The 24,269-nt window shown below is 42.1% G+C and overlaps 1 protein-coding gene across 1 annotated transcript; it reads right to left on the bottom strand.

Annotated features, from left to right (window-relative positions):
- Positions 1–6,002: 6,002 nt before the first annotated feature.
- On the bottom strand, positions 6,003–19,693 carry mylipa (myosin regulatory light chain interacting protein a). The gene is made up of 7 exons (XM_085446095.1): positions 19,455–19,693; positions 18,137–18,327; positions 10,118–10,303; positions 9,050–9,247; positions 8,779–8,943; positions 7,587–8,010; positions 6,003–7,007 (listed from the first exon to the last, which is right to left on the bottom strand). The coding sequence occupies exons 1-7, from the start codon at positions 19,539–19,541 to the stop codon at positions 6,813–6,815; spliced, it is 1,446 nt and encodes a 481-aa protein (XP_085302221.1). The 5' UTR covers positions 19,542–19,693; the 3' UTR covers positions 6,003–6,812.
- Positions 19,694–24,269: the final 4,576 nt, after the last annotated feature.

The raw sequence follows: 24,269 nt of genomic DNA, 5'->3' as shown, positions 1-24,269 counted from the left end.
TTATTTTCTCAGATTCACTTGTCTAGTTTGCCATTAGAAGAGAATTATAATCAAAAGGGAAACAAATATTCTATTTACCCTGGGTCTGATATACTGATGAACAACTGAGCATCAGCATGGAGCACTCAGGTACATGTTAACAGAATGCTCCACCTCTCAGGGGTGGATTTCCTAGCAAATTCACCACAACGCCAGATGGTGCTATGTTCAGAAACACCCGATGGCTACATCTCAAACTCTACAGGCCTCAGTTAGCATGTTAATTGTTAACATTAACTCCCTCGCTCAAACAGATCACGTCCACTGAACTTGTTCCCACCCTTCTTACTACTTTCAGTCTCTCTTTGTCATTCTTGCTTATGTGACAAAGGCCTCTGACTCTCAGGCTCAGTAGCCACCGATCACACATACTAACATACCAACTTTAGAATTTTCCACAATTTCTAAATAGTTTTTTTACCCTCCGCTCACGTCTCAGAACATTTCATTAATCAGTGGATCAGCGTTAATATGTACTGGAAACTTTTTTCTTCAAATGAACAACACTGATACATCGATTAATCACACTTGACAGAGTTGTGAAGGTATTTTAAGAACCCTACATATTCTTTAACTGCAGTTTTAGACACGCAGCAAGACGTTTTTATATAGGATTTCATGTGACATAATGACCTGATTCTCTTTGTTGGAAGCAGGCTCCGCACACAAGAAAGGTCCATAAAGAATAGGCCCCGCCCATAAAGAACGGGCTCTCAGCACTTTACAATTTTTCATATGACAGTTAGAAATGTGTTTATTTTAAACTTATTTTAAATGTCTATAATTGATCCCGTTACCTTAAAACCATTTTAACCACTGAAACCAAAGCTCTTCTCTGTGGTAAAAAAACCCCCTTTATTTTCCACGCTCTCTTCACTCCCATCAGCCTCTTTCACATTTATTTGCTACACAAACTCTCATTAATAAACACTCACACTTTACAGTTTCACACAACCGTGGAAGAGGTTGGAACGAGATATTTGCTTCTGATCCTGTTGCTTAGAAGGAGAATATTTAAGTCAAGCGGGCAAACTGATCAGACTAATGTTTGCGACACACAGTTTACTTTTTGCGATGAAAAAGTCATGTCTTTGTTTTTTTGTGCTCTATATTGAAATGAGCTGACTTTTTGCAAATCAGCCCTAAAACTACTGCATCGTGGGATCGTGTTACGTAACATCAATTTGACTCGACGTGCAACAAACAGACTGAACTAAAAGGATCTTGAAACGACAGTTTAAAATCATTCAAACTACTGAGCTTGGAAAAGACCGAGGCTGGATACACAGAAGTCTGACCCGACGCTTTATCGCTCTGTGACTGATAACATCAACGTAATCTACATGAGATAAGGCTACAGAGAATACTAAGGCCACTGATCTTTAAGCCCCGTGGTGCACGTCGCACTGTACTGTACGGATAAACAAGCAGAGCAGTGTTGGCCCTTTAAAACCTTTCGCGGCAATAAAACTGATAAGAAAGGAACAGCTTTTTCTTAACTGTGTTCTTCGTTTATCAGCTCGTAACTGGAGGCTGCGACCTGTGTTTGAGCTGTGAGCTTTTGTAGGAAGTAGGTGAAAGGGAAGCAGGTAGATACAAGGGTATACACACACTATGTAAATGCTTGTATGAGCTCTCGTTGTTCGTGGAACTCGTATATAATGCCTGTATTGTATATAACCATGTTTCCCTATAACAACCCAACAGGTCAGCTTATTAAAACAATCTGGTTCTTTATTTTCTTATCATGTGAAATGCATATTTTTAGCCATTCGAGCCTCTTGGCAGGCAGTGACAACAAACATATTCATTCCCCTCAGATAATTTTATCTCACCAACATTTTTTGAGTTTTTAAATTTTTATTTGCCCAGCTGCAAACTTGGAAATAACAGGAAGAGCAAGGCACCCTATTCCACAGTGTGATTTTAAAATGATTCATCAAAGCGCCACAGTTATACGCACAAAGACACATGTTAGCAGCAGACTTCATTATAACACACTGAAGTCGGCTTGCAAATGATGAAGTTTAAATCCTCTGGGTGGAGAATGTTGTGTATCTTGGCACAGCGATGGTGTTTGGTCCCCTTTACAACTTCTGAGAGAACACAGAGGCATGCACTTGCACACACACACACACACACTCAGACTGGACTGTATCTCCCTGTATTAGGTTACCAGCTGATGCTTCCAAGGAACCAGATCTCCGGCACGTTCAGAAGTAGTGTGTTTCCCCCGGCAGTGTGTCACTGGGCCAAGCAGATGTGAAGACCACATGGCAGAGGGAGGGTGAAGTTGGAGAAGAACTTTGATGTTCTTTTCCTGGCACGAGTTGAAATGATGAGAATTTAAAGATTCTATTTGTTTTCTATTTGACGAGCTAAGGTGATGAGGATGAAGGAGATTTTATTATTTTTTCTCCATCAGGGAAGATGCACAGCTCTGTAAAATTTGTCATGAACCGCAAACAACATGCTGCATAACGTCTTTTCTCAGCAGGCTCTGCTTTTTTTGTTTGTTTGTTTTTTTTTACACACAAACAGAAGTTTAAGAAGAAGAACAAAGTTCAGAAAGTGCGTCATTCCCCAGAGACAATGGTTTGACACCCAGTCGAGTTCTTGTTAACCTGTGGTGTTTTTTTGCGCCTCTATATTCCCACAACCACAGTCTGTGCACATTATGATTCATATCCACAACCTTAGCTGTAGTTTTGCTTTGACATACTCTGAGTCCTGCTGCAGCTCTTTATAGGCCACCATCACAATATAAATGAGCTCCCTGTATAGTACAGTCAGACTAAAACAACAGGCAGCATCACTTACACATTATATCTCACTGACTTGCTCTTTGGTTCTAATGGTGAGCTTTTTAAAAACAACCAACTTTCATGTTTTAGAATCATCAAAGTTTTGTAGGCTCTCGGCTCAGACACACGTGTTTTATTGAAACGTGACTGAGCAAAAATATGCAGCAGATTAGGCTCGTCCAAAGAAATTCCCAGTCTTCAATGAATAACTAAACTGTTTTCTTTCCATTCTTCTGAATTTTTTGATGGAAATTTCTCAACAAGCAATTCATGCACCTCTGTGTGGAATCAGAAATATTTTAGCTTAATGTGACAAAAGTTTCACCTTGCAAAGAGCTTATGACTCGAGGTATTGGCTGTTTTTTTCTGCAATTAATTTTTTAGCACAGTGTCAGGCTTACAAAGACCTGTGCACCTTGCCCCTGCTATTGCTAATAAACTCATCGGGTGCTTTTTTCAACCTCTTTTTAACATAAATCAGCCAGTTACATTAGGCATGTAAACATGACTAAGATGTTCCACTCAAGTTCAAACAGAGCATCAATATGTGGAAGAAAGGTGATGTAAGTGATGCTGAATGTGGCTGTTGGTGTGAGTGTTTTGGAAACTGCTGAGCCATCTCTGGGGTTTACAGAGAACTGACCAAAAAGGGGCAGCATGGCGGCGGCAAAGGTGCTAACCACCGTGGTTTGAATGTACTGATTCAACTCATCCTGTGTGGAGTTTGCATATTCTCCCCATGCACTCATCTTAACCATGATATGCAGAAGAGCAACTCTGAACACGCAACATATTGAACGTTGAAGAAAAAGGCCACACCTGGTGCCACGCCCAACAGGTAAAAACAGGAAGCTGAGGCTACCAAACCTGGAACAACAGAAGACCGGAAAAACAATGCCTGTTCTTATGTTGATGATGTAATGCTGTATTCTCTCATACCATCACCATCAAAAAGCCACAGCCTGCCTGTGTATTGACCACATCCATGCCCTTTATGACCACATAAAGTGCATGGACCATTTTCTTATGTCTGCTTCCATCTCAATATGGATCTCAAACACAGTAGAGTGCCTTGTTGAATCTATGCCACAAACAATTAAGAAAAAAGGGGGGGGGGGGGGGGGGGTTCAACAGCAATGTGTACCTAATACAATTGAGTGTTCAGTTTACTGCAATTAAACTGAACTGTTTTTTTTAACTACAAATCTGTAGGTCAGAGTAAAGCATTACTGCTGCAGATGCTACATAACCAGTTTGTGGCAACGTGAGAACACTGAGAATGTGTGCCAAGGGAAAAAAAGAAGCTATTGATCTCAAGCATCCGTGTTTTGAAGCCTCACCCTACATGGAGGTTATTCAAGGCTCAGTGTATACAGTGACAGGTCACTGCTCAGTTTGAGACTAAAGGCTCATTTCTTTTTGGTTAAAGTTTAGTTGTGAGAATAATTTGTGAAGAACTTCTATCCAGGGAGGTGAACGCGCTTTTTGAAATGGTTGAAAGCAGTACTGTTTTTCCACGTCTGGAGAGGATTAATTTTGTCTTTACTCTCAGGTCGCGTTTCATTTGCTGGTACCCGTTTTGCTTTTAAACCGGCATTAAGACAAATTCTGCACGGATCACCGAGTTGGAATCACCGCGCTCCTTCTCCGAGCTGTCATCATGTCCTTGGAGGTATTTAATGACAATGAAGGAGGGTGTGTGTGGGTAAGAGAGCACTGTTTTTATCGAGAAGGTCAGAGAAAGACAGAGGCGTTAGAGGGAAGAGGAAGGCTAATCAATATCTCTTCTACTTAAACTCTTACTCCCAGACTAATGGCAGTCCAGTGGTAACTGTCATTTCTAATTAGTGTAAAGCCTCTCGGCTTTATTCACCTCTCTCCCTGCCATGGAAAATGATGGGTTGATCTTTCGCTGTACAATATACACAGCAGGCTCAAGTATTCAGGAACAGTCATGGTCCTGCAGTTCTTCAGTCATGCCAGACATTAACTTTGGTTGGATTTAAAGGACATCCACATTGCTTTATTATGCAAAATATAAAATACAGTCAGACAATCTGATGACTATATTTCTCTGAAAGTAGCTCCTGAGTTTTGAGGGTTGGTTACTTCTTAGAGAATCTTCCAAAAAAAAAAAAAAAAAAAAAAAAAACCCATCACCTTACTTGACCTGGTTTGGGATTAGCACCAAACAAGGAGTGACTGGCTTCTACAGGGGATTCGGCTCACTTTTGGAACAAACTCAAGTGACCACTTGAGGAACTGCACCCGTGGGGTGTCATCACTTTAAGGACGAAAACACCGGGTGAATTTACCAGAAGGCAGAGGATCAAAGTAACAATGAACAAAGCTTTCCATGCAGTTTTCCTTGTGGTTTGTCTTATTATGCACATGGGAACATTTTAGGAAGTATCAGCCTTTAGATGGGAAAACACCGAGCCTGCTGGTTTCTACAGCTTAGTTCCTTGTTCTTAATGTCAGTCAGCACATTACACAACAGGTATACTTAAGCTTGGTCGACAGTCAAGTGTAAAAGCCAGAAACAGTGATGGTTGTGCCACAAATTTACAGACAATTCAGTTTTGTTTTTTAAAAAAAAACCAACTTTATTAATACTTTCTGTTAAAGCACAATATATAAAAAAAAAAAAGGGTTTAATTCCAAGTCGTTTAACAGAGCATAGTGGCATTTGCTTCAGAAAACAGAAACAAATCACTACTTGTACAATGTGAAAAATAAAAGTCCTTCTCCTTCAGTGACTGAGCTTAGCTGGGTCAGCGTAGACAAAAAGATTCATCTTCCTAGCAGAAACTCTGGAAAGCTGGCATTATAATTATAATAATAATAATAATAATAATAATAATAATAATAACAACATTGCTGCTACATTAAGGCCAAAGCCCAGGCATATTTGAGGAAACCTTCCTTGGTAAAGTGACAATGGTGTATATGGGTTTTTCCTCATCTTTTTAATATTCTTTGAAATTAAATAAAACTGAAAATGAAAAGCTTGGCAAGCAAGTATTGCACATACCGATGTCCCAGTACCCTAAAATACCGAAACTCACTAGCACATCCGAGAGAGGAAGTTTATAGGTGAGGTTTTCAGAGGAAGCAGCTGCTGTTCAACAAAATGCCAATTCTTTTTGGATACAACCGTTCTGTGTCTGTGTCTTTAGTGTTTTTAATTTTATCTCTGTCCAGACGAGAGATAAACTCGTGAAGATTGAGCGGTCTATGAAAGAAACCGAGTGGAGTGTCAGTAAGATTCAGTTCTGATCAAAACAAGACGAAGACTGTGGTAGTCTTTCTGCAGTTTGTGCGATGCGTGCCAAACTCAGGAGCAGTATGCTGCAAAACCTCTAAATACCTCCTCATTGGCATTAAAAAACAAAAAATGTACATTAAGAAAAAATAACTGCATTTCAAGCCATTACATAAAAGTTTTAAAATGTCAAAGCTTCAAAAATAATTATTAAAAAAAACAAAAACACCCTCAATTAAATACCGTTTTTAGCCAGTCTAGGAGCTACTCACGATGGAGCATTCAACCAAAATACAAGTTCAAAAGCATAATTGTGTATCAGGTCAACTGATGCAATAATTTAATTCACAATAAGAGCCTAATCTTAATAAAAATTATACTGTGGCAGGGCATAATGATATTTAAAAAAATAAAATAGACAATGTTTGGACAGAATGACACACAAAGAGCAAAAAGGAAGGAAAAAAAAATACTAATGAACCAGTGACAAACTGAACATCATCAAAAACAAAGAATCAGTGTAGTTTAAGTGCGGAGATCTTTAAATATGCTCAGGAGTTTCTATTTTTGGTCATTTCTGAAGTTCAGTCAGGGACAGAAAAAGGGAAAAAAGCTGATGAAAAAGCAAATGTTCCTTCTTTTGTATGAAATCTGTCTGTTATAACTTCAAAGTGTTCACGGTGGAGTTCTTGGTGGTGCCGTCTTTATGTGTGGTAGAGCTTGTGTTCATACTCTGTGGTGGAGCAGGTGTGAGGAGAGGCCGTGTCTCTGTGGATGGGCGCGGGAATATTGCTGCGGTGCTGGTGGTTGTCCGTCAACGTCAGGTTCAGGAGGCTGGTGCAAGTGGGCAGGTAGACGTGCTGCACGTGCTCCACCTCCGATCGACACACGGGACACAACTGGGGGGAAATAGAGGAAGAAAAGCATTTAAAATACATCTGTTTAAGAGGGGAAACAGGAAAACTGCACCACTTTCACAAACACGTAGGCCTCGTGATTTCAATGTTCAACTTTGATCGTGCTGCAGTGAGGGCAACACAAACTTAACCACAAAACTAAACTGTGATTCTTTCCAAAGAAGTAAACGTTTCCTTTTGCCTTAAAGTTTCGGAGTGATTCACACATCTATTAGTTGGGTCACGTTTCCCCATTTGAATTAATAGAAGAGAGATTTGCCTGGCTGACATAATCCCTTCATAAGGGCACACTCTCACACACCATCTGCTTCCACAAGATGGGCCACATTTAGCTGATTAAGTGTGGGGGACAATCAGGTCAGCAGAGTGTAAAGCAAGGCTTTGGATGTTGTTTAAAAGACCATAAAAAAAAAAAGATAAGAATCTGGAGCTAAAATAATTTTAAAAGGCTTTTGGTGAAACTGAAAACTCAACGTAGGAGCAGAAACTGTTTGATTTTCAAGCAAAAGTCACTTTTAAGGAGTCATTTGTCAGCACATGTGACTGTGGAGAAATCCTCACCTGAAGCTGATTTGCGCAGGTCTGGCAGCACACCATATGGCCGCAGGGGCAGAATGCAGCATCTATCTCCTCCTCGCAGCAGAGCATGCACAGCAGAGCCTCTCTGAGCTTCTGCAGACGTTCCTGCAGGGCGCGGCTTTGCTGGCAGCTGCCACAGTCCAGCCCCTTGTCCTGCTCGCCGTCCCTGCTTGGGGAGCGTGAAGGGGAGTAGCGATCCCTGCTTTCAGAGCGGGAAATCAGGTCCACCACGCCAGAGTTGTAGAGCGCTCGCCGAGCGTGGTCGTACACTTCCTTGGCGGTACGTCGGATGTCAAAAACGTACTTTTTGCCCAGGTTGATGTTTTCGTTGAGGAAGAGTGAGGCGAGGTGGCCCTTGAAGTCTCTGCTGTACTGCATCATCACTGCATTGGTAACTGTGTCACACCTGAAAATAATAATATATAAAAAAAAAAAAAAGCATTAATACTACTGCCAACGAATTTGAGCTTTGATTTCAGTTTAAGATAATCAATGCAAATTGTGACTTGCAACCATCCTGTTCCATTTACTACTAAAATAAATGATTTGTCTGCAGAGTTAAAAAAAAAAACAAACAAACAAAAAAAACAACTATCCTGGCAGCTAAAGGACAGGTCTGTCTTTGTATCATTGTGATTGAGAACAATTTCATAGCTCAGCCATCTAAACTGTCCCTGCTCACTGCAAAGAGTTTTGGGGACACACACACACTTTTCACTTTCATATTTACTTAAGCAGGTCAGGCAGGGACACTTTATGCTCTCCTAAAGAGAACAAAACAAGTTTTTACAGAGCACATTTTAGGTTATGTTTTACTGCACCTCTCTAATAATTCACTAGTGTTAAGTGAAGGATAGTCCACAATAAACAGACTGGTGAATGACTAACAACAAAGACTGCTGACACACACACACGTGCATAATGATACACACACAGCTGTGCAGCAATGCATAAAAACTTATTTCAATATTTAAACTCATCTGGGCTCATGACATTAGGTGAGCTGCAGACTTTGTCCTGTGATTTCTAACATTTGAGATGCAATAACTTACAGTTATGGTTTAAAGCTTTGAACCACTTCTCTTAAATGCAGCCACATAGCTGCAGTACATAGGCTTTGTGTACTATATACACGAGTCGCTGATCTGGGATTAAATATGGCTCTAACCCTCACCTGTAGAAAGCATGCGTCTCTGTGATGGCTCGGTACAGGCCGCTGGCTGCCCGGTTACTGATCAGCTTAAACAGAAGCACAACGCTGTCATTCGTGTCCTTGGTAACTGTCAGGTAGACACTTTTCCCCGACTGGGTGGCGATCTGGATGATTGGATAGCTTATCCTAAAATAAGTTAACAGGAAGTTGTTAAATGCTGCCGCGTCCTGTATTATCAAACATGCAGTTATATTAGAAACAAGGTTATTACTATAGATGTCGGTCGTTGTACCTGTTGACCAAGCTGAAATCCTCCTTGCAAATAGCGATGCCTTCAGGACCAACTCCTATTGCCATCCTCTGACCGTCTGCGTCGCGAGCCCAGTGCCACTCCACGCCGTAATGCTCCAGAGAGGAGACCAGCTGCAGGGCCTGATACTCCACTGAGCCCTGGCTCAGACCTTCTAGAGTTTTGTGTCTGGAAATGATACTGCAGGGGCAAAAAATGTTTTTAGTCAGTTGCAAAAAAGCACAAGAGTATATGTATTACCATACTGAGAGCTATAAAATATATAGAGAGACCGGGCCATTTGCACAACATGTAGGAAGAGAAGGGGAAGCTGTGTTTACACTTTCCCATCTACACGTGACATTTCGTAACAGAACGCGATCCATGTTCTCATACGTTAAAAACGCAGTAAAACCGTCGTCCTTGTTATATTTAACGAGAAAGTGGGAGGTTCTGTTAGTGAAACCCTGCGAGCACATGCTTTCTGATCTCCTGTCAGCTTCTGTTTGCTTATCAGTCTGTGCATTAGCTCACAGCATACACCAACCATGTGGCTGTGCGTGATGTGTTCTTATCTGAGTCTTTAAGTCTTTCACTTGGAAAAGAAAAAAAAAACAAAACAAAACAAAACAAAAAAAAACTGCTGCAATGTAGGGGAAAAGTGCAGTCTAGTTTAAAAGACAGTTCTGTTTAACTGTACTGCTTCCTTTTTTGCTAAAGACAGCATTTTAATTTCTTAAATTATTTTAATATTGATGACCATTAGCTGCCACATTATGCCACCTTTGGCTCGTTGCCATGCTCCATTATTTACTTTTCATCATGCCTCCTCGGCTGGACTCCTACCCCCCTCAAAAATAGCACGGTGGCTTCAGTGACTTTCCAGTGGTACAGAGTGTCTTAGAAAGCATGTTTGTGGGCTATAAAAACTACAGTTGTCTCATAAACTAAGAAAACTTCACTAGAGGTAATGTTAGGCTGCAGCATAATTTATAACTTAGTACATCTTTCATGTGCAAATGTCGCATATTCACAAAGACATTTTATTTTCATGTTTGGCAAGTGCTGTACCTGTCGATGGTGGCGGGGCTGGGCTCTTCTCCACACAGCTCTGAATACCAGTACTGGGCTGTGTTTTGGTTGTAGTCGCCAAACTCCGCCTGTGCCAGGAGTGCACTCAGCTCCTCGGCTTGTTCCGAGCCCATACGCAGGTGACCGTTATGGAGGTCCTCCTTCACGTGCGTAAAGAAAATGTGTCTACATGGCAGAAAAAGAGGAGAAATAAGAATTTTTCACACTAAACTCAGCACTAGTGGAGATTTTATTTTGTTTATTTAAAAAAAAAAAACTTTACCTAAATAACCATTGGCTTAAAAAAATAAACAGAGGGATTCATTTATTACTTTTGACATAGTCATGCAGAACCAACTTCCATGTGTTATACTCAAGTCACCCAGACATGTCAGAGCAGGTGGTCATTGCAAAGCTTAAATCCCATCACAGACTGCAACTGTGTGTGCAGCAGAAGGAAAAACCACTTGGCTCGTACTCGGCGGTTACAACCACTCTCTCCGTTTCTACAACTTCCTCAAAAACATACACCACTAACTTCCTTTAAGTGTAATTTCACTGGAAACCCTAAAAGTAGAAGTTGAGAAACAAAGTTAAAGATGCAAACAACAGCTCTCTAATGTCATGCGCATTTAGACTTTGCAGCTCGATGGGAAACTGAACATGCACTGCTTGGGGCTCGATTACGTGACTGCCGGCCAGGCTCTGTGTGTAATCCATGTCCATCTCTTGGGCTTCTTGCCAAAAATGTGATATAGCCATTTAAACCCTAATTACGTCGTTACTCATGCTTGTGCCTAAACCAAACCATTTCTGCTCCGAAATGTGGAAGTTTTACAGTGGGCAAGAACTGTTATTGTTTTGAGTTAATGTTTTAACAGGGAACACACAGTTCTGGCGTGGTCAAGGAAAATATCTCCATACTCCAAAAACACAAGTCTTGACATGTCTTGCTATTGTTTTGACCAAAAGATGTAAGGACTTTTCTTCCTTCTAGCAGCAGGAGACAATACGTCAACAGGAACACCCTAAGTGACTCAGTTCTTACATCATGAAAACACTGAACGCAAGTAACCCAAACGATCCTTCCTCGATTCGACCTATAACAAAGTAACTGTCTATAAACCTGCTCTGCAGCTTCCACCGGACAAACATCCTGATTGTCATCTTTAGTCCTCCAGTGCTCTACAAATAAAACTTAAAATGCACTTTTCTCTCTTCTCAGCATTTTTTTGGGAGCTCCATATTCCTGATGTAGACTTAAAGCATATTGTGCCTCAAATTGCTCGCTATTTCGACTAAAGCAAAACCTCCCTTGGGCCAAAGTTCCCTTTGAAGCATGATGCCAAGAGAGACATTTTCATTTGTGCAAATCAGGTCATACCGTGACTTCGGGATATTTGAGAAGCTTTACAAGGACATTTATGAGTCGAGTGGAGAAGAAGCACTCACCACACTCTTCATTATGTGTGTACAAAGCGTTTGTTTTGATTATGTGGAAAACGCATCTACCGGTACTTGAGAACCCCTATGGGAACTACAGAAGACATGGATGTGGCGTTTCCTCTGTCATCTCAGGGGAGCAGGAGGAGCCCACACAGAATATGCACATGCAGTGCATCAGCTTTGCAATGCAAAAAAAAAGAAAAAAACCAAAAACAAAACAGACACCTCCTCCAACACACATTCGCAGTGTTTCCAGCAGCAAAAAGCAGCTGTGGGGCACACAAACAGTCAAGTCTACACCATCCCAGATAAAGCCAGACTGTAACAACGAAACCCCGCAGCTGACTAGCCTCAGGCATAACAAACACTGCTTTGATATGGTGTTAAACATCCCATTCCCTCAAGCACGCGCACACACAAACACTGCAATCTATTGTGTCAAGCCCAGCAGGCGTCATGTGACGGCGAGCTGCTCGTTAGCTACCTGCCTGACGCAAACAATAGGACCGACTTGACGGAGAGGTTACTACAGGTTGCTGTAAAGGGTTACCATAGGGCAAGCCGCAGAGGTTACTCTAGTTTAAGTGGGGACTGCCAAGATGTACATTGCTGCCATGAACGGCAATTAAAATTTCAAAAGCGCCCTTCAGCACAAGTGCGGACCTGTTGGCTATCGCAGCACCGATAAGATAAGACAAGAGAGGAGACGTACCCAAAACTTTTACCTCAACATTGCTCGACTTGTGTCAGTGTGCCATGAGATGCACTTTTGGGCCCTTCCCTTTGGCTGCAGGGTAAGACACCAAACTTGTGTTACTCCAGTGTTGTGGGAAGCCAGATATGTGTAAACAGGTGTGCGTGCTTTGCTGAGCTCAGGCTAAAATAACTATTAGGAAGAAAAATCTTGAAGAAGAGGTAACTAGAGATCACTGCTAGTCGTTCCTGTCTGACGAGCCTGAGGTAACAAATATGCACTCCACTGAACACCACAAAAACAACTCGGCACACAACTGCTTCATGTGCACGCGTCCTGCTGTTGTGCTTTTAAACACTGGATTTGAACAGCAACACCACACAGTCACAAATTTAACCTGGTAAAAGCAAGTTTTATCACTTTTGTCCCTGTTAGTTACAAGGCAAGGACTTCCTGACCTATTTGTTGAATAAAGAGCTTTTCAGACAGCTGTGCTAGGATCGGGCAGTCTCAGCACCTGTCAAGATCCTTCCTATTAGACAAGCAAGAGCCCATAAATTCACAATATAACCCAACATGGGAGTTGAGCTTGATTTGCTGATGTGGTCTTGATCCAATTCAGGCAGACTTCCTTAAATTTACTGTGCAGCTTCCTTTTGGAAACACTGAGAAAGAAAGGAAGGATTTGTGACTCAGTATGTCTGGACGCATAAAAAAAAAAAAAAAGTGTTAAGTCTTTTACAAATCCTTCAGGGTTACGCGTCTTTTATAACGGCAACAAAAGACAACAGAAATGGACAAATAAACCCCCTCAGGCCCAAGCAAATTGGTTTCCAAGCAGATGATAAAGAATCTAGTCACCGTGACCCCCCTTTGAGTGACCGGAGAGCCATTTATCAGCAGCTAGACAGCTCTGAGTCACAGTGTCAAGGAGCAATGCATGATACTATCCAGATACATTTGCACATGCATCATTACTGAAGAAAGTACTTTTAGAGCTGCAGCCATCATCTCAGCATTTGTTTTGTTCTCTAGGCTGATCCAACTAGCGTGCACACATGCAGACTGAATGCCAGGAAATGTGCACAAAGTCTCGTGGCCTACTTCTACTGTATTACTTTGTATACACCCCATTGCTTTGTCTTTTAATGGAGAAAACCCATAAACAAAGGCTTAAAAGGGTTACTCATTTACAGTCATAACACTCGTCAGTGCCAAGAGAGCACAGGTGAAATGAAATCTCCTGAAAACAGAGCTTGTGGATGTTGTGGAGATCGTTGTGTGAAGGGCTGTGCAAGAGTTTCAATACTTGATTGCCTAACTGGAATAATTCAATTAAAGCAGGCCTGGGCCCTGAGAACGAATATTTCAAAATAGGTCACCGGCCAAAGAGCGGAGCTAAGAGGGATGAAGATATATTTTTCAGCTGATTTATTCTGCTCCGTCTTTGAACCATTTGAAAACACTGAAATATCCCTAAAGGAATTGTCCCCCCCTCCAGCAACTCAGTGAGAACCTTTAATTATTATTTTTTTCTAAATACATTTGCTCTGAAGAAGAAAACAGAACTTTTCAAAGTCAACTAAACTTTCCAGTATGTTCCACCCATCTATAAAAACCATTTCATCTTTTTTTTGTGCCGTGACCAACCACCAAGCTGAATGTCAACCGGTTCATTTCACAGGAGTACAAAACATCCCCGCAAACTGAAACCTAACACCTCCGCCTGCACTTCTTTCAGCCAATCACTACTAGAGTTTCCGACCTCATCGGTTGGACTCTCAACAATGCGGTTTGTAAGTTAGTCAAATAACACCCTGCCAGAAGCAATGTGTCGTGAGGTTACTAGCAGTCAGTGAACTATAGTTACCTCTGCTCATCCTCTCTGAAGCTGTGGGCGGTTTGATCGCATAGTTTGATGCACAGTTGCGCAGCATTAATGCCAAGCGCTAAATAAAACTTGCTTTTGAACTGACAAGTTGGACTGAAAGCCGACACTGTATTAAAACAAAGCCGCTGCTTGTCTGCAACACTTCTTGGGTTTCAAGCAACTGGCTGGTAAAATATTGCCATTACTGCCCAGCATCAAGTTCAGGCACCATAAAAATATAAAAACTGTCATGTTGTGGCTTCAAAAGAACCACGGCAAGGTTACTCAAGTGCACAACAAACAGACGGTAAGAAATTTATACAGAAGCTGGAGGAGAAGAATTACTGATTGTAGAGCTTGCAGATAAAACAACACTCGAAGACCCACAGGCATCATGTGATCTTTGGCTTAATAGTCTGTGTAGCATGTCACAACGACCTGAAAACGATAATCGAGTGTGACCTGCATAAATTGTTTTTGTAGAACATTCACTCTAAGAGGCCGTGTATGAACTTTGTCAAACACGGCTCGTTCTTCATAGTCCTTATCTGCAATTGTGCGTTATAGAAACAAAACTGATCTGCTGAGAATACAAAAAAAAAAAAAAAAAAAAGCAGTCAAATTGAGCTTTTTCCACACACACACACACACACACACACACACACACACACACACACACACACACACACACACACACACACACACGAGACCGTTTAGGCAAAACTGTTTAGGGTTTGTCCGTGTCTTTTCTACTTGTGTCACCATCCTGAACAACAGTGATTCAAATAAACATTTTATTCAAAAGCCATAATCAATTAAAATAATTCTCCTTTAAATAAAACTCACTTTGAGTTTGATTTGGATTGATGTTAAACAAAGGCTTAAACCAGAGGAGGCACACGGGTTAACAACCAGGACCTCTGATACAGCCTGTGCTAATAGCTGTGCCTTCTGGGGCCATCTAGTTTTTTGTTTTTTTACTGCCTGACCAGAATGCTAAACAGGAGTGCTAATGAAGGGGAAAACATTCACATATTTAAACTATAAATGCCCTTTAGCAAGTAGCGTTTAATAATGCAGATAACAGAGACTGTTGAGGCCCTTCTGTCAGCATCCTTTAACCAATAAAAGCAGCATTATTCCAGTAACAGGTCAGTTGATGCTGGATGTTTTATAGAACTTATGGAACGAAGAACTTTTACGAACAGAAGAAAAATACATAAATAAAAACAAACAAGCTGATAGAGAGATGGAAAGAAGCCACCCCAAGTCAATTTTATACACAATAGCATAAACTGTTCTAGACAAGCTATATTAAACAAGTCTGCAAAAGAAAAGCAAACAGATAAAAAAGTAAATGAGGTTTTAGAAGCATGATCTGGGACACTTTTATCGCAGATGCAAGCTGAATTTAAGCCCCGCAATACAGTCACACTGCATACCCTCTTAAATACTATGAATTCAGGTTTAGAGTCTGAATGTCACGTTTATCTACCAAAGATTAAAATGAATTGGCAGAATGTGCCCAAACAGTCTGCTGCATCTGAGCATTAAGGCTTCTTTTAATGCTCACGTGCAGGGTTAACACTTGTGACCTGCTAGGCTTAAAGCAGCAGCAAAGTGCGCAGCAGCTTATATAAGCAGCTCTGCAGGTTCATCAGGTTATGTAAGGTCTATAAAGGCCCATAAGGGGACAGTGACGGTGGCAAGGCTATCCTCCAAGCTCTGCATGGAATATTTACTAAAGTTCGCACACACTTGCTACTTATTGCTCAACTGAACACAAGAGGGGAAAAAAAATAAATAAATAAAAAAGCAGCAGAAGATACTCAGATGGGTACACAAATGCACTCAAAATAATTATTGGATGTTCTGCTGCAGTGGAAGGTGTAGGGGTGTGACTAATAAAAAAGGTTTTTTTTTTTTTGTTTTTTTTTTTAAAGTGGACTGTAGAAGATGGCTTTGTGTCATGAGGCGTGTCATGACAGCATGTGTGCATTCAGAGCAACTTTCAGGAAGTCTTGTAGCTTAACTAGGTCAAAGGTGACAGAACAAGAAAAGGGAAGCTAGTCTGTCTAAGCACCATTTGCTTAAATTTTGAATTTATTTTCTACAAAGCAAAAAAAACAACAACAAAAAACCAACCAAACAAACAAAAAAACCTCCAAAACCCATCTTTCAGGAAAACGATGCATTAATCATCCATGCATTGTAGCTACACAATAAGCTAAAACTGGTCCTTTTGCCTTTCTTTACAAGTACAAAAAATTAATCAATTGGTGTAGAAGGTCCTTGCATGCCACTCTTTTGTAGACCGTTCACTAGCAAAGATGATGTTAAATGCACACACACGAGATAAAAATCAAGAAAAAAAAAAAAAGATGCGAGTCTTTCATAGAAATGCCACCACTCTAAATGCACTAAAAGGATTTTCTGAGCCACGTGCGATTGTCCTCAAAATGCTGCTGCTGTAACATCAACAGCTTGGCCTTCTCTCTAAAAACTGATGCCAGTGTTTGCAGGCTCACCCCTCATATTATATCACATCTGAGCAGACGGACGGCATGAAGGCTGAGCCAAAATTAAACACCTAACCTCACAGCGTGGTGAAGTGTGACATGTGCGAGTATTTATTAGCAGCGACCCACCTGACCTTACCTGCAATTTAAAATCTTTATCTCACTTCTTTTCACCGCCCACCCCCCACGTCTTGACCAAACACCAGCCATCTGCTGATAACTCCTGCTAATCTACTGGAGGTCAGCGCACAGGCAGCCAAGTGTCCTCCGTGCCCTTAGCCCCCCTGACTGTCCTTTCACTTTCTTCTTCAAAAGGTTGCCAAATATGGGCTACAGTGGAGTGGAATTGGAAGATGGAGGGAGAAGAGCCAGAAAGAGAGGAAATAGGAGTGGGCACAGTTTAATCGCCCAACTGCAGCACATGAAGAAACATTAGAAATCCCCTCTTTTTACATTTGATAGAGCACAGTGAAGGGAGAAGGAAGAGAGTCGGAGCAGTAGGTGAACCGGAGAACAACAGGGACAGTTTAGCTTGATAAATAGTTCTAGTGGAATGCTGCAGTTCAAGTGCTTCCTTGATTCCTATCCATGGTATCAAACACTCACCACATCACCCGGGGTGAACATAACATCGACTCCATCAAAACAAGTTTTTGGGACTCGTTTCAAAGGCTGAAAATTCACTTTCCATTTATAACTTTACAGTCTGTGGGCAGGGGACTACCGAGTCAGACAAGCCTGGGATTGTTACTTGTTTTTTTAAACTAGTCTACCAGAGAAGGGCACATGTTAAAACTACATGTCAACTCACTGTAGCAGCAGTTTTGCTTGCCATCGCCTAATGACCAATAAAGCACAGAAAGTGAACAAGAGTTATCCAGAACTTCAGCTGCAACTGTTATTCTAATTGACGGCATATTCTCGCAAGGGTAAGCACCCCTCACACAAGCTTTTCCCCAAACCGCATCTGCAGAAAAAGCAGAAAACGGGAGGGCTTTTGTTCACACGAAAAACAGCCACGGCCAATTGAAACAAAAAGATATTTCGAGTTGAATGGGAGCAGTGACGAGAGGTCCTGGCTGTCACACAGAGGGTCCCTGGGGGTAGGCTCAGAGCAGCACACAGCACCAGAGCTGCTGGATCATATTTCCTGCCTGGCGCTTCACCAAAATGACCTATAGTAACCCCGGAAGGACTGGGGAAGAGGTTACTATAGGGCATTTTCACTTTGTTGGAAACAGTGATCAGATTATGCTCTGGGAACTCGCCAATGGTGGCTTTGTTTTGTTTCCCCAAACACGTGCTCCTCATTAAAGTCATGAAAAAGAAAATTGATGTCATTTCTTCGACCCGTTTTAGAGGAGATGACGAACACATTTACACACTCAAAACAATAAGAGGAAGTAGTTCAGAGTTATAGCTGTTCTAAGGCCTATGAGCAAATTTCCTTGCACACGGTGTCTTTACAGCGGGCAAACTTTCAAAAGTACCTCGTCTGCTCCTGCAGAATCAGATGGGGCTCCACGAAGAACTTGACCCGCAGCCTGAGCCGACAGGGTGTCAAATTATCCATCTGCTGGCTGATGCGGTTCCTCAGATTCAGCCACAGGTTTTCTCCTTTGCTGCCTGTGAACTGCAGCCCAAAGTAGTCTACTTCGATTATGCCCAACTTTCTGCAAACCTGAAGAAAGGCAAACAGACGAAGTGAGGCGTGAAGCTTTTCACCACAGGACAGTGACAGATGGTGAAGAGCTCCTTTAAAGAGGCAATCGATAACTTTTCTTGTCATGTGGAAAGTGACGAGAACCAACTGAGTAAAGTCCCACTGGACTTTTTTTTTTTTTTTTTTTACAAGGAAATTCACCAGTACTGCTGTTACTGCAGATACGCCAACACACAAACCCCCATCAATATTCTGAAGCTCACGAAGTGAACTTGGAGCCCCTCCCGGGGTACAGGGGCTCATCAAGCCCGCAATCCCACGCTCCTCCGGCGGCAGCAGCCATGGGTTTATTACATAACTGCTGCTGAAAGTCTGCACAGGGAGCCAGGAGGCTGAGATAAAACTCGTTCTGTGCATATTAAATAGATTAACATCATAATGAGGAGGGGAAATGGCAATCAAAGGAAATAACAGTTACTACTGTGTCCATGTTGAGTTGGGGGTGGTGGTGGGTAGAGATGTGAAAAGCTAAGTTTCATCTTGAGAGGCGGCAGGATGACCTGGAGTAACCTGCACAAAGCCATCTGCCTCTGACTAAGCGAAGGAGCCTGAAGTGGCAGTCGGCAGCTTCCCAGCAACCTAACAAAACTTTTCTCTACGTGTTTCAGCTCCGTGTCTTTTTGACAGAAGTGACACTTTAGAGGGTTTGTATTATTAAAATAAAAGAATAACGAAAGAAGAAGAAGAAGAAGAAAAGGACACGAAAGAAGAAAGAGTTGACCTTTTTTCTGCACTTGGCGCTCAGAACATTGTTTCCTCAGTCCTAGTTTGCTACAAGCAACAAAGCAGGTGACAGTTTTGTTGTAGCTTAAAGCTGAAGCTCAATGAAGCTGTGGCGAATTAATTAATTCAAGAAATAAAAACAAATAAAATCTTCTAATCGTGCAGAAACTCGGCTCTTCAGTCTTATTCGCCACATATAGTCGACTCATAAATGAGCGCGACACATTAGAGGTGAAGTTGACTGAAACATAAGAAAATATTTTTCGGACGACCCGAGCCGTGCTGGCTCACCGACGGACATACGGCGACGTTATTTTCACATTAAGACACAAAGAAGAATAAAACGTGCAGCCCGTCTTTACCTTGTTGAGGCAATCTTCACCGTTCGCCTTCGCATCAACTTCCACTTCCATCACCACCGAATCCGGACGAGTAACGTGGCAGAGCATTTTGACTGTTTTGTTTCTGAAAATCTTTGGTGTGCCACTCTTTAAAACACTCTACCAACTCTCGAGCCTTCGCTTAAAAAACCCCCACAACCCCTCTACATCAAGCCGTCATCACTTTCTTAGCCCTTTCACTCCGTTTGGTGTCCGCAGCCACCAGCTGTAGGGTATATCAATGAAACGCCGCGCACAGCACCGCCTATTTGACATCCTGAGCCAATGAGAAGTGGCGTATCATCCGCACGCCGCTCGGGCTCGATCTCGCCTCTCGTGCCTTGAACTGTGAGGAGTCCACTGCGCCCTCACTTGGCTCGCCTGTTGCATGCACCTGAACTCACCTTGTCCTCGTGGCTGTGATGTTTCAGCGAGCTCGCGCGGATCTCGGGGTGAGTTTAATGGCTTGTGTGCCGTCTACCCTTCGTTTCGTGTGAATAATGTATGTGGAAGCAGTCCAGAAATAACTCCCATAACTGGAGCGCATTCAGCTTCGCTGGCTTGCTGTTTTCCATCCAAAGCTTTTTGTGATTTTTTTTTTTTTTATATACATTAGCAACTTCAACTTTTCCATAACGCTGCTCCGTTTGAGTGTCGGAGAACGTGAAACTGTTTGATTATAGTGTGTCAAGGTGGGGGAAAAGGTCAAGATAAAACGACTAAGAGAGACTTAATAATTCACCCTGCTCTACCTCATCATTTCTTCACATCTTGCTATTTCATGATATATTATTCAGCATCAGTCTGCAGTGATGCCAGATAAGACACTGCAGAAAGCTGCAGCCACACTTAAACTATGGAGGCATAGTATTCAGCCAAGCTCTGAGTTTTCCTGCCAGCGGACATTTTAGAGTAGATGCAGTGTGCTTCTCTATATTTTTCTACTCCCCAGCCACTGCATTACTGCCTCGCCAAGTCCTAAAAACACTCACTTCATCATCTAGATATTGTATTAAAGCACTTACTTGGAAGGGATGTGAAAATAAGGTTCAGCTTTACATACTGCACATTTAAAGATGTATAATGTGTTCTGTGGCCCTTTTATTTGGATCACTTTTTGAATGCCAAAAAGCACTGACACTTTTCTTCAAATGAAGTAATTTCCTGGCAGCTGTATTTTTGTCTGTGCTAGCTTCCGATTTATCACATTTAAATCTTACCTGAGGATCCAGGTTTCATTTATTTATGCCATGAAAATCCTTGTGAGACGAGTAAAGTGATTTCACCCAAACTTGGGTTCCGGATAGATTTTGCCAATCTGGGTAGCACCATAAATTTTTATCAGGGCTCCATAAACACAAACAGAGTAAACAGGCGAGTTTATCGTGTTAAAGGTGGCTACAATTGGTCACGTCATGTTTATCTTTTAAAAAACTGATTGACGTGGAATCTGTAGAATGTGATGTTCATGTCATATTGAATTCACTTAAATTTAGTTGTATTCATATTTCAGTTTACTAAACAACAGTTGCCTTCAGGTGCTTTAGAGTGTACGGAAAGACGCTACAAAATTAGAAAGAAAACCCCAACAACCACGCAGCACTCTATGAGCAAGCACTCTGTGACAGTGGGAAGGAAAAACTCCCTTTTAACAAGGAGAAACCTCAGGCAGAGCCAGGGTCAGCGAATGGCAACCATCTGTTGCGACAGGGGGTAAGGAGAGGATGATGGGACAAAAGACACACTATGGAAGCGGGTCACAGATTAATAGTAACTAATGGCGATCGTGGCTCAATTACAAGGCCTTGTAATCGGAAGGTTACCGGTTCGAGCCCCGGCTTGGACAGTCTCGGTAGTTGTGTCCTTGGGCAAGACACTTCACCCGTTGCCCGGTGGCGCCAGTGTCCGGCAGCCTCGCCTCTGTCAGTGCGCCCCAGGGTGGCTGTGGCTACAATGTAGCTTGCCATCACCAGTGTGTGAATGGGTGGATGACTGGTTGTGTAAAGCGCTTTGGGGTCCTTAGGGACTAGTAAAGCGCTATATAAATACAGGCCATTTACCATTTAATGATTAAATGCACAGAGGTGTGTAAACACATAGAGTGAAAAGAGGTGAGTGAAGAAGAAACACTCAGTGCATCATGGAAAGACCCCTTTAGCCTAGACTTTTCGCAGTATAACTTATAGAGAGGATTCATGGGTCACCTGATTCAGCCCTGACTATAAACTTTATCAAAAAATAAAGTTTTTTAAAAGTTTAATCTTAAAAATAGAGGGTGTGTTTCTTTCCGAAATCCAAACTGGGAGATGGTTCCACAGAAAAGGGGCCTGAACGCTGAACTCTGGGTCCCATTCTACTTTTAAATACCCTAGGAAACACAAGTAATCCAGCAGTCTGATAACAAAGTGCTCTGTTAGGATAGGTACTAAGAGGTCTTTAAGATATGACATGGCCTGATTATTCAAGATTTTGGGAGAAAGATATTAAATTGAATTTTAAATATAACAGGGATTTATCAGAAGAAGCCAATATGGAAGAAATATATGCTGTTTTTCCTAATCCCTGTCAGTACTCTAGCTGCCGGATTGTGGATCAACTGAAGGCTTTTCAGGAAGCTTTTAGAGCGATCCAATAATAATGAATCACAGTAGTCCAGACTAGAACTACTAGGTTTTTATTGTTGATCACATCAGATAAAACCAGTATGAGAAATGTTATTATTCTCATTTCAGTCATTATCAATTTCTCTTCCCTTCAACGACACATCGCTGCCTATATTCAAACGTCGACTCAACAGATTTTATCTGATGTAACATGTATGTGTGTCTTTCTGTGTGTGAGAATGTCAGCCAGCTTGGAGTAGGCAATGTCCTTTTGCCCCGAGGTGATGCAAGAAAGTGTGCAGTGAATGAGCAGAGAGACGTGACGTCTGAGCAGCCACCAGGACCATAAATGGAAAAGCAAGCATATAGCCAGTGACCTAACATTCGCTGTTAGTCTGGTACTCACTGAGCAGACTGCCCTCATAAGACCACAAACACACACGTACAAACACGTACTCTACTACTACAACACAAAGAGCTCCAACAGGAGCACAGCTGCTGTTGCTGTTATTGGTTTAAGCTTTCAAAAATTCTCTCTTTGTCCTACAGCACCCCAAAATAAAGTAAACACATGCACACACAATTGGACAAATGAACCAATATTTATGGCAAACACAAAAACATCTGGAGCAACTCATAGTGATTTTAATGATTCTTTTATTTTTCACTTTAATTAATTGGGTAAATAAAACATAAAATACTTAATGTATATTTTGGTAGCCTGTGACAAAAATAGACAAACTATTTTTGATGCATATCATCGCAACTGTAGCACAAAGAATAAAGCATAGAAAGGAAAATCGTTCTCACGACTACCATGTTGCACATCTAGGTCAATTTCAAGGGTAGGGCATCTATTTTTTTTTCTTGTACCATCTGCGCTCTTGCACAAACACAGACCATTTGTAGACTCCTGGTTCGAGGCTAGGTATGACATCATGCAATGTGACATCACTTCCCTTTGAGGCAAGTCACATCTCACTCGACTGAAGCATGAACACAGAGCCACGCAGGGGATTTGTGCAAGAGTGTGTGTATGTGTGCATGTGGGCACATGACATCACAACGTCATCACTGCCCAGCTCCACTGGCATAGCTGTGCCTGTTGAAGCAGATATTATGTCAGAATGTGCCATGCTAGCAGAGCTGCTGCGGCTGCTGTTGTTGTGATAGCTATTACTACTTCGCTTCTTTTTCTGTCAATCTGTCGCTGTTAAGCCAAAGGAAGAGTAGTACTGGGCAGCTGGAGGAGAGGAATTGTTTACCAAAGTATGAGGAGAGGCCAGAGGGCCAGCAGCTCCTCTGAGTCTGAAGAGAATCATCGGCCATGGTCGAAAAACTCAAAGGATCGGTCGTCACCGCGTGGACGCTCGTCAGAGGGAGATTCATCGTCGGAGTCTGATGTGGAGGCAGAAAGAGCAATGAAGAGGAGCCAGAGGTTCAGCAGTTCTTTCAGCTTTGGGGAGGATCAGGAGGCAGCGTCAAAAAACAAAGGTGAAGAAGCAGAACCGTCACCAAAGAACTCTAACAGAGTTTCCGTCAGAGAGGTGGTGGAGTCGGATTCTGAAGGAGAACATGCAGAAATGGAGGAAAGAAACAGTTTTTGTGACACCGATCAGCCAAGGTCAGGTTTATTCAGGCCTCAAGAATTATGGCTGGCGGTGACAAAATGTCTCTCCCTCCGGTGGCCCCCTTGTCTCTCCATCAGCAGACAAAGTAATAAGAAATTAGCCTACCAAGTGGATCTTGACCAATTGGAGGACACGCAGTCATCTGTCACCTCAGAATCAACCAATGAGAGTTCTTCTAGTACATCTACCTCAGATGGCAGAGATGTGTCTTCGGTGAAGCAAAAGGAAGACGACGTCAGAAGCAGAGGGGTTAAAAGTGGCCCGCCCACTCGTCGAGGGGTGTCTCGGTCCTCTCCCAGATTACCAAGAAGCAGACAAGCTGCAGACTCTGTGCTGGCTTCGATGATGTTGGAGAAAGAAATGTTCCTGAGGATTGAGCTTGTTGATTCAGGAGAAGAGAGGGATGATTTACGCTACCGGGCAGAATGGAAGTTATCAGAGAGAACTAAGGAACTGGCAGAGGGAGTATGGCTCTCTCGAAGCCTAACAGCTAATAGATTGACCTCCTAAATCAGAGGTTTGGTTGTCTTTGATGTGGTGGACTTCATACCATGCACCATGTA

The sequence above is a fragment of the Copadichromis virginalis genome, linkage group LG22 (assembly GCF_057382275.1).
Source record: "Copadichromis virginalis isolate Kocher_CV1m ecotype Utaka linkage group LG22, C_Virginalis_male_GT1.1, whole genome shotgun sequence".
Classification (NCBI taxonomy): domain Eukaryota; kingdom Metazoa; phylum Chordata; class Actinopteri; order Cichliformes; family Cichlidae; genus Copadichromis; species Copadichromis virginalis.
This window is presented reverse-complemented; position numbering and strand designations above follow the sequence as displayed.

Bases quoted from the DNA above. Each gene is read 5' to 3' on its own strand.
- mylipa (XM_085446095.1), bottom strand. From the start codon at position 19,541: ATGCTCTGCCACGTTACTCGTCCGGATTCGGTGGTGATGGAAGTGGAA. The intron at 18,328-19,454 runs GTAAAGACGGGC...GCCTTTCTTCAG, and splicing joins GTGAAGATTGCCTCAACAAG to GTTTGCAGAAAGTTGGGCAT. The intron at 7,008-7,586 runs GTGAGGATTTCT...ATTTCCCCCCAG, and splicing joins CCTGCGCAAATCAGCTTCAG to TTGTGTCCCGTGTGTCGATC.